The sequence below is a fragment of the Centruroides vittatus genome, unplaced genomic scaffold, assembly GCF_030686945.1.
Source record: "Centruroides vittatus isolate TY-2023 unplaced genomic scaffold, ASM3068694v2 contig_436, whole genome shotgun sequence".
NCBI lineage: Eukaryota > Metazoa > Arthropoda > Arachnida > Scorpiones > Buthidae > Centruroides > Centruroides vittatus.
In genome coordinates, this window is record NW_027122237.1 from 1,380,577 (window position 1) to 1,399,095 (window position 18,519).

Consider the following 18,519-nt stretch of genomic DNA (forward strand, 5'->3'; position numbering starts at 1 on the left):
ATGGTCGGGACCCTTCGGTACAGATGTGGAGCCCTGGGTCTGGAGAAGACACATCCCCTTAGTCTTACTAGGGTTGAACACCAATTTATTTCTACTGCCCCAGTCTTGTATTCTGGTCAGGATGCAGTTGGCCCTCCGCTCGATCTCTGCCCTCAAGCGTGCTGCAACCAACACCATAGCATCATCGGCAAAGGCCACAACCCAGTCTCCACCAAAGTCCTCCAATAGAAAGCCATTGAAGAGCATGGTCCACAGCATGGGGCCCAAGACGGAGCCCTGTGGGCACCCTCGAGTGATCTTTCTAGTCCAGCTCCTAGAGCCAATTTGAAGGATGGCTGAACGATTATCCAAGTAGCTTTTAATTATATTGTATAGGTAAGCTGGGCACTGACATTGCCTGAGCCTATGCAGGATCATCGACCACCATGCGGCATTAAATGCTCCGGCTATGTCCAAACTGAAACCCAAAACATATGGGAACATTATGTGTAATTCTTTGATTTTGTTCACCACAGATCCAATAGCATCTGTTGTACAAGAACCCGAGCGGAAACCAAACTGCTGCCCATGAAGATGTCCACCTCTCTCCAGAAAGCAGACTAGTCTATTTAAAATCAACCTCTCCAAAACCTTACCCATTATGGGCAGGAGGGAGATATTCCTGTACCCGCTGGGAGATGTTATTTTGGCACTTTTATCCTTGGGAATTAAAACCAATCTTGCCTTCCAGGCCTCTGGAAAAATACCATGCCTGAGACAATTATTAAATATTGCCAAGAGGAAACCGGGACGGTACTTCCACAATTCCCTAACGATGTCTTCATTTATGCCATCCAGTCCCGGAGCTTTTCTAGTAGCAAGCCTCTTAATGGTTTCATTAACCTCTACAGCAGTTAAGGGAGGTGGAAAAAAATTCCTAGTGCCCCCATAATTTTTAACTTGCCTTTTTACATTACCATCTGTTGCGTATCTTAAAAACAGTTGCAAATATAATGTTTAAACATGCATTATTATATGGATAGGATAGATAGGGTGTGATCTATATCCTATTTCTGAGATCAAAGAATGTTTCAATGAGAGGAAATAAAACTCATACTTAATCATATTTAGAAGTATTTTTATTAACATTAAAAGAAGGCTTTGAATTTAAAACTTATCTAATGTGAAGGATGAATCTGATGTATTTCGACCAGTTTGTTAACATCAGAGTCGAATTCACTTAAAATCAGCCGTAAGTCGCCGCGTTCAGTAACTTGCAGCTGATTTCTGTTTTTGGTTAGCAACGTTGCTACAGCACTAAATCCACGTTCACACCAGTGGCGTGGCGTGGCTGTCAGCCGCTCGGAGCGGAAGAAAATTTCGCTGCTCCCTTATTTAGGTATCTCAATTTAAAAGACTAAAATATACAGTAATTCTAAAGAACTTTTCAGCAAGAATAATCATCACTATTGTGTATTCTACAGGTTCAAATTTTTACAAGATATTATTATTTATTGTGAAATTTTGCCGCCCCCTGAAAGTGCCGCCTGGGGCAGGCCGCCCCTGCCGCCCCCACTACGCTACGCCACTGGTTCACACAAATACGACTTTGGGAATGCTATCAGAAATCGTTGAACAACTGACCATAACTCAGGGTACAGTTGAGAGATTTGCTTCTGCAGCCAAAATTCTTGGTAGCCATTCTTGAACTTTCATTTTTAGCATATTTATGCAATAATGTTACTATAATAAGTTCATTCATGCTATAATATAAGTCAACGTGTTAGAAATAGTCAGGTTGTGATCTTCAATAAAAATTTAAAAATATATAGATTGTCAGCATTTTATATATATTATAGTCAGATTTTTATAGATAGAATTTGTCTGTCATCACCCCTCTAGATTTCCTTAATGCCCCCTAATTTCCTTTGAGCCTTCTACTGCCCCCCTGAAAGCCTCCAGTACCCACAAGGGGGCGTTACCGCCCACTTTGAGAAATGCTGATTTATGCCATCCAGTCCCGGAGCTTTCCTAGTAGCAAGCCTCTTAATGGCTTCATTAACCTCCACAGCAGTGAAGGGAGGTGGACAAGGGCTTGGGATGTAAGTAGTTGCATGATTCCTAATATATTGCTGAGTTGCACTATCCTCTGAGCAATTGTCCTCAGGGCATAGATTGTCCAATAGTGCTTCAATAGTGTTCTCCATGTCTGCTATCTCCCCATTGTCATCTCCAGCACCCAGACTACTAAGGCAGGTGGGAGTTTTTAGTTTTGTAGCACAACTTTTGTACACAAACCCCCAGGGGTTAGAAGAGGCCAATGAGCAAAAGTCTCTCCAAGAACGCAATTTTGCCTCTTTGATGGCATTCTTATAGGTGGCCTGAAAGTCTAAATACCTTGCTTTTAATGAGTCCCGATCTTCGCTTCTGCATCTCTGAAAAAGTCTTCTATTCTGCCTGTTGATCTTTCTCATATTCGCTAACTCCTTGCTCCACCATGGGACACCCCCTTTCCTAGTGCCCTGACTGCACAGAGGCATTGACTGGTCACAGGCTATACTTATGGTATTGATTACTGAGTCAACATACTTGACTGCAGAGTCCCTATTCTCCAGGAAGGGATTATCATCAATGTTCTCGTCCAGATGCTTGTAGAAGAGTCCCAATCTGCCCCATTAGAATTGTAGATCTTGTTGAAGTTCCTGGGCTTGTGTCTGGAGGCACAGTATAACTTGTAGACAATGGAATTATGATCCGAGAGGATGTCTTCTTCTAGCACTCTCCAGCTATGTAGGTGCGGAATGAGGTTGACCGAGAAAGTGATGTCGATCCATGACGATTCGTTCGGCCCAACAAAGGTAGGTGGGGAATTGGGATCATTAACAATGATCAGGTTATTGCTAGGCACTCCTCCACTGCCTTTCCCCTGGTATCCAACTGCTTAGCCCCCCACGCGGGGGAGTGGGCATTGACATCCCCAGCCAAGATAATAGAGCAGTTTCTAAAGTTATCAAGAATGTCTTGTATGCCCTGCAGCTCCTGACGTATGTCAGTCCCTCCCGGTATGTACTGACAGATAATAATGAGGCTGCGACCATCAAGCTGGGTCTCGATACACACCCTGTTTTCTGTGGTATACTGTTGGTGATGGAAGACGGCAACACCATTATTGGGTACAACAATTGCAGCCCAAGGAGTACTGTTAGAGTCTTGAATCACCAAATGCCTGTGAGGAACACAGGCCACCTTGCCCCCAATACAATAGGGCTCTTGAATTAATACTATGTCCCAGTTGTCCATGTCGACACTAAGGGAGGATGTGGCACTAATCGATCTTTGAAGGTTTATCTGCAGAAAATTAATATTTTTATAATCACTCTCCATAATCTGTTCTTGTCATAATTAAGTTTCTGATATGTTTAAACGATGGACAACATTTATCAAAAGCATTGTGTGAGCCATCCTTTTCCTTCTGCAGTCGACAGTTGTTGCACTTTGCAATTTTATTTTTGCCTGGGCAGTCCCTAAACCTATGACTGCCAGCACACTGGCTACAGACCTCCTTGGGCTCTGAACAGAATTTGCTGACATGGCTAAACCCGCAACATCTAAAGTACTGTATGATAGAGAAATGTTCCTCTACCGTGCATCTGGCCCATTTCAAGTTAACTTTTCTCAGCATGGTAAAAATTTTCAGAAGGCCGGATGAGATGTCAGTAACCCAATTTACAAGGTTGTTTTTGCCTCCGCCAAAGGCAAAACGTAGCCCAAATTCCTCCATGAATTGATCTCTGCCTAACTGTCCCTGTATTTCCTCATTTTGCTCAAATATACAGTTTGTTATCTCCTCTTTCTCCAAGTAATTTGGGACCTGTCTAATACATATACTTGGTTTTCTTTTAACTGGCACCATGGTTCTGAGGTCCGGAGCCTTTTGGTTGATTTCATGTTCCAGAGCCTGGAGTTCACTCATTTTGGTAGCATCAATAGCAATACCTCCCTTCCCAATTCTTCTAAAACCAGTAATGCCCACTTTCAACTGTGTGGGGTCAATGTTATCTCTAATAATATTTTTGGTATCCTCTGAGCTCATGTGGTTGTCTTTTGGGTAAATCAGAAGCGAGCTAGGGTAGCTATTCCTGTTATGCTTCCCTGATCCTAGACTCCTTTTAAGTATATCGCTATATAGAGGTGCCTGTCCCTCCGGATTGACCACGCTACGAGGTGTATTGCTGGAAACCTTTGCCTCTGCAATCTCCACTTCTAGTTTACTTATGGCCTCAATAGCCCTACTAATGTCTTCCCGTGCAGCCAGTCCCAAAAGCCGAGACTCCAAGGAGGCTATTCTTTGACTGGAAAGACTGTCCTCACATTGTTTATTTTTGTACACAGTTTTTAATGATTCTTTAATCTCAAGAATATCGACTTCCAGGCTATTAGCAGCAACCACTGCCCTCCCAATGTCATCTCGAGTGGCCAGGTTGGGCAGTTGGGACTCTATTGACCTCAGTCTTTGCTCAATCTCTAAACCTCCAATCCTGCTAGTACCAGACACAGACTCTATCGATTCTTGTATTCCCTTATTGCGTTCAGTTAAAATGTTGATAATCTCTTCAGAAGTGGGTCAGCAATGTAAATAATTTTTCTACTCTGTCTGGGAGGCTATTAATCTTTAGCACCCATTCAGCTAAGCTAATCATTTTACTCATTTGATCAGTAACATATCGCAAATGTTGGTTTGTGCCCAGTTTGGCACGGCGGTTTTTGGCAAAGTACCCTTTGACCTCATCAATCAGAATGTGAGCTTCAACACGAAATTTTTTTTTTCAAATTAGAGCCCATAATAAACTAAAATAACTTATACTAAGTTACAAACTAATAACAAGATAAAAGAGCGCGACAATTACAAAACGACCGTTAGAGCCGTTGGAAAACGTTACAACTGACAAGGTCAATGACATTTACTATAGCAACAGGTCAGTGAGGAAGCCAGTACAAATTTTAAAATTGTCAATACTTAAAAACTAAAAAGGATAGAGTTCCAAAATTTTAACAGCGCAAAGCTGACAACTTCCTTCCTCCAATAAACCAGGAATTAGGTCCCGATGGCACATCAAGAGCCTGATGCAGGCTGCCGAGTGCTGCGCACAAAAGGTTTGAAATTAGGAGAACGGTTGGGCAAAAGCCCATAAATTTTTGAAGGTTGTACTCACTTATTAATAATCTTACTCCTGTCGTCTTCAATTCCGGTTTAACGGTGAAAGAAGTTTCGGAAGATTGACCCGAAATAACGTGATCTTTAAGACTTCATTACTTCCAACATAGTGGGTCCACGTAGCCGAAATTGTTGTCAGCAGGGTTACAATTACTAGTTCTGTCCGCTGAAACACAAAAACCAGACGAAAAAACGGATGATTCCAACGAAAACACCTATTTTTTTAGATAGCCGGATTGGATGATCACGAGTCCACCAGTCTTCGTTAGTTTTCAACACTTACAACAAACAAAATATACTGCTATTCTAAGACCGTTGTCCTGACATCCTCCCACTTCTTCAAAAGATGTCTAAGAGCAGATATCGGCATTAATCCTCTTTTTCAGAAGAAAACATCTCACCGAGTTTCTTGGTGTTCTTCCTTCAAGAGTTCTTGGCATTCTTCTGTCATCAGATCTCTTTCAGGTCCATTATGAGCTCTTCAATGTTCTTTATTTCTTAGATGTGATTTTTGTGACTCATTTAGCTGCTTGAGTCTTCTTGATTATACTGTATCTTTTTTAAATAAGATTGAACTGCAGCATACTGTAGACCTGTTCAAACCATACTGCCCAGCAACATCAAACATCTTCTGCCCACTCTACCTTTGCTATTATACTCTCACCTTTCGAAAATAAAAACTGACGCAAAACTTAACGCGTGCCCATCCGACAGTCTTGTGAATACTATAAAGAATTGTTTCTGTCAGAAAAATAAAAGGCTGGAATTACAAGGGAGAGTTTCAAAGTTTGGAGGAATATTATCCTATCAGTATATACCAGGTTGAGTGTTGATGTTGACATCTCCCGTGCTCCGAAAAGTTTCGAAGTTTTGCCCGAAGAGCAATCGGTATTCATTACTTTACGTCGCTTCTTCTTATGTTTGTTCTGTGAGGTGTTCATTGTCTGATCATAAAAATCTTCTGCGAAAGTGTTCGTTATCTGATTTGTTCGTTAACCGATCACCCACTGTATTTACATAAGACATCACATACTATTTTTTAGTTATTAAAGTGTAACCTTAGGATTGATTTAATTACAGGTAACCCCCGTATAACACGGGAGTTATGTTCCAAAAATTAAAAAAACATGCTATTATATTTTCATAATTAAGATAAATATCTTTATTAAAATTTTCTTAAGAAGTGATACATATTAATATAAATTAAACAATGTTTTCATCATCATCACTAAGCACTATTAACCGAAAATTTTTAATCTACATAGCCAAAAAAGAGAGACAATTAAAGTCTTAAAGTATACTTGTAAAGGTGTGGATTGTCCCAACGGTCGGAGGTGCGGTTCAATGCCTAAGAACTGGTGACAGAATAAAGCAAGTATGGAAAGGGAATAATAAGAGAATAACATCTGGCAACACTAAAAGCAGAAGTGTTGAGATCTGGCAACACTGAGAGAAGTTTCGATAAGGACCACATGTATCGACAGAAGGTGGGAAAAGACAATTTACATACTGTACTTAAGTACTAATAGTCCACAAAAATTATGCATGAAAATCTGATAGTACGAAAAATGTCAAATGATGTATCTTTTGCACTTAAAAGCTTTATCATGTTTATTGAACGGGGATTTCCCTATTTTCAAATTAGATAAAGTTCACTTTTAATAGTTTTTATTACATTCCATGTTGTACGAGGGTTTTACCCAATTCTTGAACTGGGTCAGAGTGAATCCATGCTATAAAAGTACCATGTTATACGGGGGTTACCTGTATTTAAAACTCTTATGGAAATTTTAAAAATCTTCATCCCTATTTCTCTTTTCGAAATATTCATTTTTCATTAAGCTGTTCTCATTTAATAAGTTCAAAAATAAATTTAACATAATGTGGAAGTCCACATAGTTTGCCATTTTTATTGTTTTTCTCTCCCGAAATTTTTGGCTTTCAGCGTTTGTTCTCTAGAAAATGCCAACAGTTTGCATCACTTCCATTCATTCATTCATTTTGTTGTAAGGTACCAAGAAATACAAAGGGTACATAACCGGTGCCGTATAACATAACCAGGAAAATACAAACAAGCATGAGTACAATGTCAGAAAAAGATGGGATACAGTACAAGTAACAAACGCATAAATACAATAACATAACACTAAATACATGAAAAATAAATACAAAGGAAAACGCGTATGTACAGAAGTAGTAAAAACATGAAACGGTAGTAAAAATAATAAAAATGAAAGATACGGGAGAATATATACAAAGCAAGTGCAGCAAAGAGCGAGCAATGCATGCACATATAGTACAAACACGAAACATAAGATGACACAGGAAAATCCAGCGATGAAACTAGGAGAATCCTGGGACAGGAGTATTCCTGAGGCACGCAGTGAAAAGGTTGAAGAGAGTGTGATAAGTGTCCTCATGCTTAAGCAGACAGTTGAGAATGGAGGGAGGCCATCCGTAGTTGTGAGCCTCACAGAGGATTCTGAGATTAAGTCTTTCACGCTCCAGCATTGGACAGCTGAGAATGTAGCACCTGCTGCCGTTGGTGATGTTGCAGATAGGACACAAGGGGCTATGAGTATTTTTGAAACAATCCAGGTAGGCAAAGAACCTGCCATGACCAGTGAACATCTGTGTAGTCATATGGCTGGGAGTATACCATCTGTATTTAAAGAACTCCTCAAGATTAGGGATGAAGTCATGAGTAATACTGCTGGAGTTGTTGGTGTTCCAGTCCTGTTGCCAGTCCAAGATAAGGTCCTTCCAGAGAATTGCTTTGATGGTATTAATGCTAATTTTATTATAAGTAATGGGAAGGTTGTTGTTGCCTGATGCTTCCAGCAGCATCTCACTGGATTGATGTTGAGATTTTGAATATGCCCAATTCTATTGCTTTCCTTTCCTTTTAGCTCCATCATGGAAAATGCCATGTTAAATGTTCATTTATTCTTTACATTCATCTTTTATATTCATTTCTTATTGTTTTTAGTATTAACACTATATTTATTCTCTGTAAAAAGTGTTTTTGGTATGTGTTTTGGAGTGTCTAGAATGAATTAATTGTATTTACATTAATTCATATGGAAATAATTGCCTCAGTTTTTGTCGGTTTCAGATTTTGCAGATTATTTTTGGATGGATTATTGATGAAAACCGAGGTATCACTGTATTATTAAAAATAAAAGTGTTTAATAATAATATAATAAATATAATTACAACTTTTAACAAAGATAAAACTCTGCTTCAGTCTTTCTTTCTGTTGTTTACACCATCTGCAGTTCATAAAATCACAAAACTCACAGAGACTGAAGCAAAGTTTTATCTTTGTTAAAAGTTGTAATTATATTTATTATATTATTATTAAACATAAATTACTGTTGGCCATGTTAAATTCATTTTTAATTTTATTTAAAAAATAAAAGTATTTTGCAAAAATGCTTTAAAAATACAACCATCTCTGATATTATCTCTTCCCTATTCTTAATGATGAAGTCTATTCTTAACGATTTTTAAATCTATTGGAAACATGCATTTTAATATTTTCATTTCTATAATTATTACAACAATATTGACGAGATTTCAATTTTGTTTTTATTGATGTCATGTTTGGGCTTCACATGGTTTAGAAATGAAAGTAGTGCAACTTTATCCTACTTACTAAGTGGAATGGCCACCAGATGTCAGCTATTTTAGAGAATCATCAATCCTTCTGATTGCAAGGTGTGCTCAGTAATATATATTTTTTAATGCAAAAAGCATTTGACCTGCTGAAATCTATTGTCAGCTTATTGAGGTGTATGGAAAAGATATTATCAATAAAGGAAATGTACATAATTAGCATTAACCATTTAAGGAAGGGTTGAAAACTGATGTTGATGTACACATTCAGAAAATATATATGTTTCACTATAGAAAAGCATAATAAGATGTTCCTTACTGTTTCTCTATCTATCTTTTACAAAATTGTCACTATTCATCTTCACTGCCAAAAGATTTGTGAAAGATGGCTCCACAAATGCTTAAACTGGAATACAAGCAGAAACAAATACCATGTTTCAGTCATTTTTGGAATACTGTCATAAATAAAATGATAAATTTTTGGATCAGTTAGTGACAGGAGATGAGACATGAGTCTCTCACTATATGTCTGAAAGCAAGCAGCTATCTCTTGAATGACATTACACACATTATCTGACAAAATCAAAAAATTCAAGCAGACACCTTCTTCATGCCTGAAAGTTATTGTAACAAATTTTTGACTTGAAAGATGTTTTTTGGTTGATTTTCTGTTTTATTGTATACTTAAAGAAATCATTTTTATTCTTATAGATATGATGATGGAATTCTGGAAGTCATTGGAATTTACTCTTCATTTCATATTGCTCAGTTGCATATTGGTTTATCTGAACCAGTGAGACTTGGACAAGCAAAGGAAGTAAAAGTATGTATTTCTGTTTTTTTTTTGTCTCGTTATAGATGGAAATGCTTTTAAAATTAGTAGAAATAATTCAATATCAATTTAAAAATACACAAAGAATAAAAAAAAAATAGTTGCATATTAGATTCCTGCTGCAATTACTTGTACAAAAAGAGAGGAAATTATTCTTAGTACTCTTTCTAAGCTATTGTTTAAGAGAAAAATTGAATATAAATTTTTAAGCTATCAGTTTGGTTTGACAAATAAAATAGAGATTTAAATTTAAAAGTTTTGAATGGTAAGTCTGTTTGTTTAAATGTTTTGTGAGATTAATACTTTAGGAGGGACTCGCAGGTGGTGACAGCAACTCTCCTAGAGGAGTAAACTGTGATTAAAAATCTCAACCTACAAGTTGGAAGTTGAGACACGGGGCCCGCTCCCCCATTCTCGGAAAAAACTTAAATGCTAAAAAGCCCAACAGAAATAAGCCGGCTGGATATTCGAAATGACGACAGAGGCTACGGAAAAGGACAATGATTATAGGAACATGGAATGTGCAAAGTATTATTAATAAAAAGGGATTAATTATCTCGGAATTAAACAGAATACAGCAGGATATAATTGTATTAACAAAAACCAAAAAGAAGGGACAGTTATAGAGGATAAATATCTACATTTTTACAGTGGAGTACCAAAAGATACTAGGTCAAAAAGAGGAGTTTCTGTTCTGATATTGACGAAATATAAGAAAAATGTTACATCTTGGGAAGCAATAAATGAAAATACGATTAAAATTAATTTAACTCTATTCAGTAGAAATATTACAATTTTGGGAATATATGCTTTAAGTGACAGTGAAAATAAATTAGATAAAGATGATTTTTTGAGAAATTAAATACTATAATAAATAATATTGGCAACAATAGAAATTATAATGGCAGGGGATTTTAATGGGCAAATTGATAAAAAAGCATATGAACCAAATAGTTGGACCTTTTGAAGAGGATATAATAACTGATAATGGCAAAAGATGAATTGAACTATGTATGCAGAACTCATTAAAAATAACAAAAGGGTATTTCCAACATAAAGATATACATAAATACACTCAACATCAAGACAAGTTGAATTCAAAATCAATATTGGACTATATCATTGTAAAACAGAATATTGCACTATTGGCCCAAGATGCCAGAGTTTTTAAAGGGATTGATTGTGGAAGTGATCATTATGTGATTAATAGTAAAATAAATTTTCCATACTTTAAAGTTGACAGTAGTATCAGTAATGAGTTACAAGGGACAGAATTACAAATTCCAAGATATAAACTACTCTCTTTACAAAATGAAAGTACTTGACTATTTACCAGAAACAACTAGATGGTAAATTAGAAGAAATCTACTTTGATATAATACAATCATATAGTGCAGAGTATACATCAAGCAGTGAAATAGTCATTGGGAGAAGTTAAATCAGAAACATGTAAGACAAAAATGTATTATTGGAATGAGGAAATAGCAGAATTGGTGAAAAATAAGATAATTTTATATTTAAAATGGCTAAATACAAAAAATATATAAGATAAAATAGAGTATAAGAAACTTCAGGCTGTTATTAGGAGAAAAGTATTGCAAGAAAAGAATAACAATTGGGAAAAAATTTGTAATGCCATACAAGCTTATATAGGTGGAAGACAAAATACTGAAGTATGGAGAATTTTGAAAAATTTAAGAAGAAATAATAAGAGAAACAATACTGCTCAGTACATATCACTAAATAAATGGGAGGACTACTTTACTGTTTTCTGCTAAAAGGTTATTAATGAATATATGATTTATAATACAGAGAATGAGGATGGACGAGATAATATGAAAGATAACTATATTCAAATAGATATGAAACTTTTTGAAAGTATAATTAAATCTTTAAAAAAAATAATAAAGCTAGTGGCATTGGTGAAATACCAGTAGAGCTAATTAAGTGTGGATCTGATAGGTTACTTAGAATTTGCAAAAACTTAATGGAACGATGTGAAGAAGATATACCACAAGACTAGAAAGTTGGATATCTGTCACCAATATACAAAAAAGGCAAAAAAAGATGAGTGTAAGAATTACAGAAGTATTACTGTTACATGTATACAGTACATTCAGCAGGATATATGGAAAATTATTAAAATATTACCTAGAAGAGGAATACAAAGGTATGGAAAATTAGGAACAAGCAGGTTTTAGGAGTGGAGGATTCACACTTGATCATATTTTCTGTGTTAGACAAACAATCGAGAAAAAGTTACTAGAAATCAAATTCCACATTTATTATTTGTTGACTTAGAAAAGGCATACGATAGTATACCTATTAGATAATACAACAATAAACAGGAAAATAATAAATAGTATTAAAAAATTATATAATAATTCTATTGTTAAAATTAAAATAACAACAAGATTATCTGAAGGATTTCTAGTTACTAAAGGTTTACCCAAGGTTGCTACATTCCCCCAACATTATTTAAAATTTATATTCAAAAGGCTATGGAAATATGGAAGAGAAAATGTAGTGGTATGGGTCTAATGGTTGGAGACAATACTGTATATACATTATTATTTACAGATGACCAATTAGTTATAGCTGACAATTATGATGATTTAACATATATGACAAGAAAGCTGAAAGAAGAATATAATAACTGGGGACTGAATATAAATTATATGGTAATTGAAACTGAAGACATACATGATTTAGTTTTGGAGGAAAATGGAAAAATTGAATTGATTAAAGGATGTGATGAATTTAAATATTTAGGAACAAAAATTACTAATGATGGTTGAATGGAAATTGAAAATAGGGACAGAATTATGAAAGGAAGATCTATGATAAGAATGTTAAATGGAATCTTTTGTTTATCCCAAATCTTTAAAACAACAAAAATAAACATTTATAAACCACTAGCTGTTACTCACGGCTTCACCCGTGCAGATTTTGCAATTTGATAGAAATAACCCTCCCTCAGTACTTCACCAAGATTCTCAATCATTAGTTGTTACTAATTTGGTAAAATTACAGATTTTTGTTTGTTTCAAACCATGGACTACTAATGCACCTAAATTCAAGTTTCAAATATTATGGGATTCTGAGATACAATAAATCTGAGTTTAATGTGTTTCTTTGAAACATAAATGATGTTATCTGAAAATTCCTAAAGTATTTATTTTTCTAAAATTCCTAAAGTATAGAGTTTCAGTTACACCAAGTACCTCTTTGTAAACCACATTTGTGGTACTGCCTTTCGGGGAATTTCCAAAAATCCCTTCTTAGTGTGCATTTTCCTGATGTACCCTAACTGTGTACCAAATTTCACCTGTTTAGGTTCAGTGATTTGCTCTGGGCAATGATGAATCAGTCAGTCAGGACATGTAATTATATATATATAACATATTTTAAATTTTGTATATATTTTTGTATATTTTTCTGTAATTTACTTTGTTAATCTCGCCCCTTTTGGAATGAGGTTAACAACACCAATAAAGAATAAAGGAGAGTTCGAGTGAGGACCTGAAAGTGAACGGACGTGTTTTTATGGTCTCCAATTTTCTTTTGTCTTGCTAACCCTACACTCGACCCCACGACTACGACTGCAAAATAATACGACAATTTATAAGAGTCGACAGGATTACCTTATCCAGCAATGAGTAAATCTAGAGACAAATCCATCCCAGAAACAGGTAGTTCTACCTCTCCTCCTAAACTAAATCTTATTCCGTTTAACCCACGTGGAAAGCTAAGTCTAACTTCGTGGATGAGACTGTTTGAGAAGCAAGCGGCGAGACAAAGGATTGACGAACAAGAGCTCCACTTTTACATACCAGAGTATTTACAGCATGAAGCTTTCGACTATTTTTGTGAAAATTTAGTGGAGGAAACGGATTGGAACAAAATTAAACAAAAATTACTCGAGTACTTTCCACAGGAAGAAGAAGATTACTTCACCGATTTTGTAAATCGACAACACCAGCGAGATGAAGACGTCTTAACTTACTATAGGGAAAAAACCTCCTTGGCGGAAAAAGCTAAGTTAAACATGCAACAGACCATTACAGGTCTCAATGCCGGCATAAATGCAGGAATTAGAAAATATATGATAGCCGCACCGCCAGCCACCGCTGTCGAATGGCTTCAGAAGGCTACTAAATTAATAAAAATTCAAGAAGAAGCAGATCATCCGCCGAAGACCCAGAAAGAAAATCATCCGGCAACTAAACCGAATCGAGAAAATTACACAGGATCCCAACACTTTGCCAAAAACCAGATACTGTCATGGCCGCACACAAAGAAAACGACGCCATCTTGGATTCCACCACGGGGTCAACCCCAGTACAGAAATTTCGTACATCACATGAGCAGACCGCCATCCCCTTGCCGTTTTTGCTATCAGCAGGGATTACCAGCACAGCACTGGAGAAGAGACTGTCCCCAAAGATATTCAGCTCCTATTCACAGAGACGTCCACAAGGTATCTGAAGCAAATGAGGCAGAACCAACTTCACCATCTTGACTACTACTAACTGTTTCAATGGAGAACAAGACGATGCCTGCGCTCATCGATACAGGAAGTTCCATCAGCCTTATATCCCAAAAACTATTAGATACTTTATCCAAATACTTTCAATACCAATCGGATGTGAAGATTATCACTACAGCTGCAGGATCTACCACAAGCATGGCTAATGTATCAATCCCTCTTAAGATTGGAAACCTGACAAAAAACATTACTTTACATGTAGTATCCAGGTATTTCCCTTATTTAATTTTATCTTATCCAGACATTAGAAAATTTAGTCTTGTCATAGATTCTAGTCTTAATCAGATCTCCCAAAATCAGACTATCCTAGCATTAGATCCTAATACTTTTGAAGTACGTTCAAATCACTCTAGTTCCACAAATAGTTACTATAGTAGAGACATTAATCATTTTTGTAATAGAATAAGTAAAAATAGTAATAGCTTATATAAGATAGATCAGAAGGAGACCCCTCAGGCTCCTAACCTTGTCTTCCCACCTCCTTTGGCTCAAAATGCAGCAGGAACTTGTAGGGGTAGGAATAGTTCTACTTCCTTAAAGGAATCTCTGTTAAATATTTTTAACATTAGGGATGTTGTTAACCCTAATCTGAAGGATGATCAGAAGCAGAAGCTAAAGAGCATTGTTTTAGGATTTCGGGAAGTTTTTTCTGCTGAGAAGTTTTCAGTGCCAGCCCTAAAAATAGCTTCCCCTAGAATATTACTTAAAGACGAAAGACCCATAACTTTAAAACCTTACAGAGCATCTTACCGTGATAGGGAAGAGATTGATAGACAGGTGGAACTATTGCTAAAGTCGGGATTGATTGAACCATCGTCGTCCCCTTACGCTGCCCCAGTCACATTAGCCAAGAAAAGAGATGAGGGAAAAACTAGATTATGTATGGACTATAGGAAATTAAACGAGAGGATTAAAGTTAACAATGAACCTATTCCCAGAATAGATGAGCTACTGGATAGACTTATAGGTGCGAAAATATTTTCTACGGTAGATATTCTGTCAGCCTATTGGCAGGTTCCTCTCCATTCTGAAGACAAAGAACTAACTGCCTTTGTAACGAATTCTGGTCATTTCCAGTGGAATCGTTTACCATTTGGCCTAAAGACTTCACCCCAGATTTTTCAGCTAGTTCTAAAAAATATCCTAAATAAATATAGATTTCCTTTTCTCATCAATTATTTTGATGACTTGTTAATTTTTAGTCAGAACGTGGACGAACACCTAAAACATTTAACGCAAGTATTTGAATTATGTTCAAGGGAGGGTCTCTACTTAAATCTTAAAAAATGTCAGTTTGTTAGATCTGAAATTAATTATCTTGGGTTCAACATCAAACCAGAAAGTTACTCCCCCTCATTACCAAATATAGAAACAATACAAAAGTTAAAATGTCCAACTAATATCAAACAATTACAGGGCTTTTTAGGGTCCATAAACCATTACCATCGATTTATTCCAAATTATGCAAATTTAAGAGCTCCTCTAAATAAGCTCCTAAAGAAAAATCAAAACTGGGTTTGGACGACTAAATGTCAAGAATCTTTTGAGAAATTAAAAAGAGCACTTATCTCCAGACCCATCTTAAACATGTATAACCCTTTGCTTCCTACACATCTTTATACAGATGCTAGCGGAGATGGTATAGGGAGTATCTTGAAACAGGAACACCCTGTTAAAGGATTACTTCCTATTGCCTATTTCTCCAGGTCCTTACGTGAATATGAAAAAAGCTACACCATTAGTGAGAGAGAATGCCTTGCAATTGTAGCATCTATTGAAAAGTTTCACTTTTATCTTCATGATATCTATTTCACCATACACACTGATCATCAGGCTTTACAGTGGCTGAAAGGTATAAAAAACCCATCTGGAAGGTTATTTAGATGGTCTTTGAAACTAAGCATGTATCAGTATGATATTAAACATCAGAAGGGAAGCCAGAATGTAGAAGCTGATTATTTATCCAGAGCCCCCGTGAGCCATTTTGTTACCACTGAGGAAGTCCTTTCCAACCAGGATACCTCATTACTCACCTCACCCAAATTCTTCCGAGATCGTGAAGATGTAATCTGTATCAGAAAGAAGGGATTTACAAAGAAAGTCATACCTCCATCGCTTCAATACAAGGTGCTATCCAGGGCACATGCACACTATGGTCACCCAGGTATAACACAGATGCTGAAACTAATTAGTCCACGTTACTATTGGCCGAATGTCATCAACGATGTTGTAGAGTTTGTTAAACATTGTGATGCTTGTCAGAAAGCAAAGACATACAACCATAAAAGGTTTGGCTTGTTAGGTGATTTACCTTCATCAAAAGCTCCATTTGACATGTTATCTATGGACACTGTCTCTGGAATGCAAAGATACGGATCTACTAAAGGCTACCTTCATGTTGCCATCGATCACTTTTCTAGGTTTGCTTGGTGTTTTCCATCCAAATCTACTTCTATAAACGCCTACATAGATTGTCTAGGCAAAATATTACAGACAGGCAGCCCGAAACGTCTACTAACAGATAGAGCACCTTCATTTACCTCCTCTAGATTCAGAAGATATTTAGAAAAGAATGGAATCAAACAACATCTAACAAGTACTCAGCGACCTCAGCACAACGGGATAGTTGAGAGACTAAACGCCACACTTGTCTCTAGACTAAGAATAAAATATTCAGAGAATCCAAAACGATCCTGGACTCAAATGTTACGTGACGTTGTGAAAGAATACAATCAAACGCCTCATACTATAACAGGATTCCCTCCAATGTTTTTAATGTACGGAGAAATCCCCGATTCACCTGACAACTTGAATTATCCCTCCTCTCAGTGAAGCACGTAAGATTGCCACTGAAAGAACCGAAATAGCTCATGAAAGAAACAGAGATAAATATAATAGTCAACACCAAACTCCAAACTTCAAAGTAGGAGACCAAATACTACTACAAACCTTTTTCCATCCCGACCAAGGAAAACTTGCTCCAAAGTATCATGGACCTTTCACCATATTAAAGATAGTATCTCCTTGTAACGTAGAAATAGACAGACCTGTCCAATCATTAAATAAATTAACTGATATTGTAAATGTAGATAAAATTATACCGTATTATAATCCAACCAACTTTAGAGTTCAAGCCGATAAATTGTATAACACCCAGCCCAACCTCCCTGAGGCTCCATGATGTCGCCTTTTCAGGAGGGGGGCATTTAACATATTTTAAATTTTGTATATATTTTTGTATATTTTTCTGTAATTTACTTTGTTAATCTCGCCCCTTTTGGAATGAGGTTAACAACACCAATAAAGAATAAAGGAGAGTTCGAGTGAGGACCTGAAAGTGAACGGACGTGTTTTTATGGTCTCCAATTTTCTTTTGTCTTGCTAACCCTACACTCGACCCCACGACTACGACTGCAAAATAATACGACATATACATACAGTAATACCTCGACTTATGCGAACCCGGAGTTACGCGATTTTCAAATCTTGTCAATTCGTCGTTTGTTTGAGCGCCATGCAACCCTTGATTACTCACTCCCCCCACACTATTGTTCAGCTTACATGTTCGGACGTGTCGCGCGGAATCGACGCATAGCTACAATTTATTTTGTTATTTATTTCTGTGTTTGTTTTATCTATGGAGACTTGAGAGACTCTACTATGTCAGATTCTTGAGAGATTCTTCTGCATCAAACAAGAAAAGAAAACTTTACATTCCAAAGATAAAGTTTAACATTATTAAAGAATTTGATTCAAAAATGAAAATTTGTGAATTGGCAAAGAAGTTTGATCTATTGGAATCGACGGTTAGAACAATTATAAAAGGCAAAGAAAAAATTCTCAAAGCTGTGAAAACTTGACAGAAGGCCTCAGTTCAATTGAAAAGGGGTTACATATTTTAGAAAATTTGTAACCCGACTCCAACGAAGAGCGCATTTCTTCTACAAAACGAGAAATAAAAAAATTATTAGCATGCTACGAGGAAATTTCGCAGGAGAAAAAAATCTTTGAGTCGTCAGATGAATTTGTTAGATTTTATGAAGCCTTCTACATCAAAATAACTTCGGTTTACAATTTTAATAATATAATTTGTTATACATATATATTATCTAAGATTTTATTTAAAGAAAATAATTTAGGAAAATTGTTTTCTTTAGTCTCCTGCCCAAATTAAAAATAATTTGTATGTATTTATATGCGAAATTATACCCTGACTTATGTGAAATCAACTTGCGCGGTTATCGCTCGGTCCCACCTATTGCGTAAGTTTGGGGTACTACTGTATATATATAGATTAGTTCTAAGTGTGAAAACATATGAAGTAGA

The 18,519-nt window shown here is 36.3% G+C and overlaps 1 protein-coding gene across 3 annotated transcripts in view; it reads left to right on the top strand.

Annotated features, from left to right (window-relative positions):
• Dgkepsilon (diacylglycerol kinase epsilon) overlaps positions 1–18,519 on the top strand; it is a 107,115-nt gene that overhangs the window by 77,552 nt on the left and 11,044 nt on the right. For all 3 annotated transcript variants that reach the window (XM_067272324.1, XM_067272327.1, XM_067272326.1), the window contains one exon: positions 9,524–9,635. In XM_067272324.1, the coding sequence (XP_067128425.1) occupies positions 9,524–9,635 (112 nt within the window). The remainder of the gene's footprint in view (positions 1–9,523; positions 9,636–18,519) is intronic.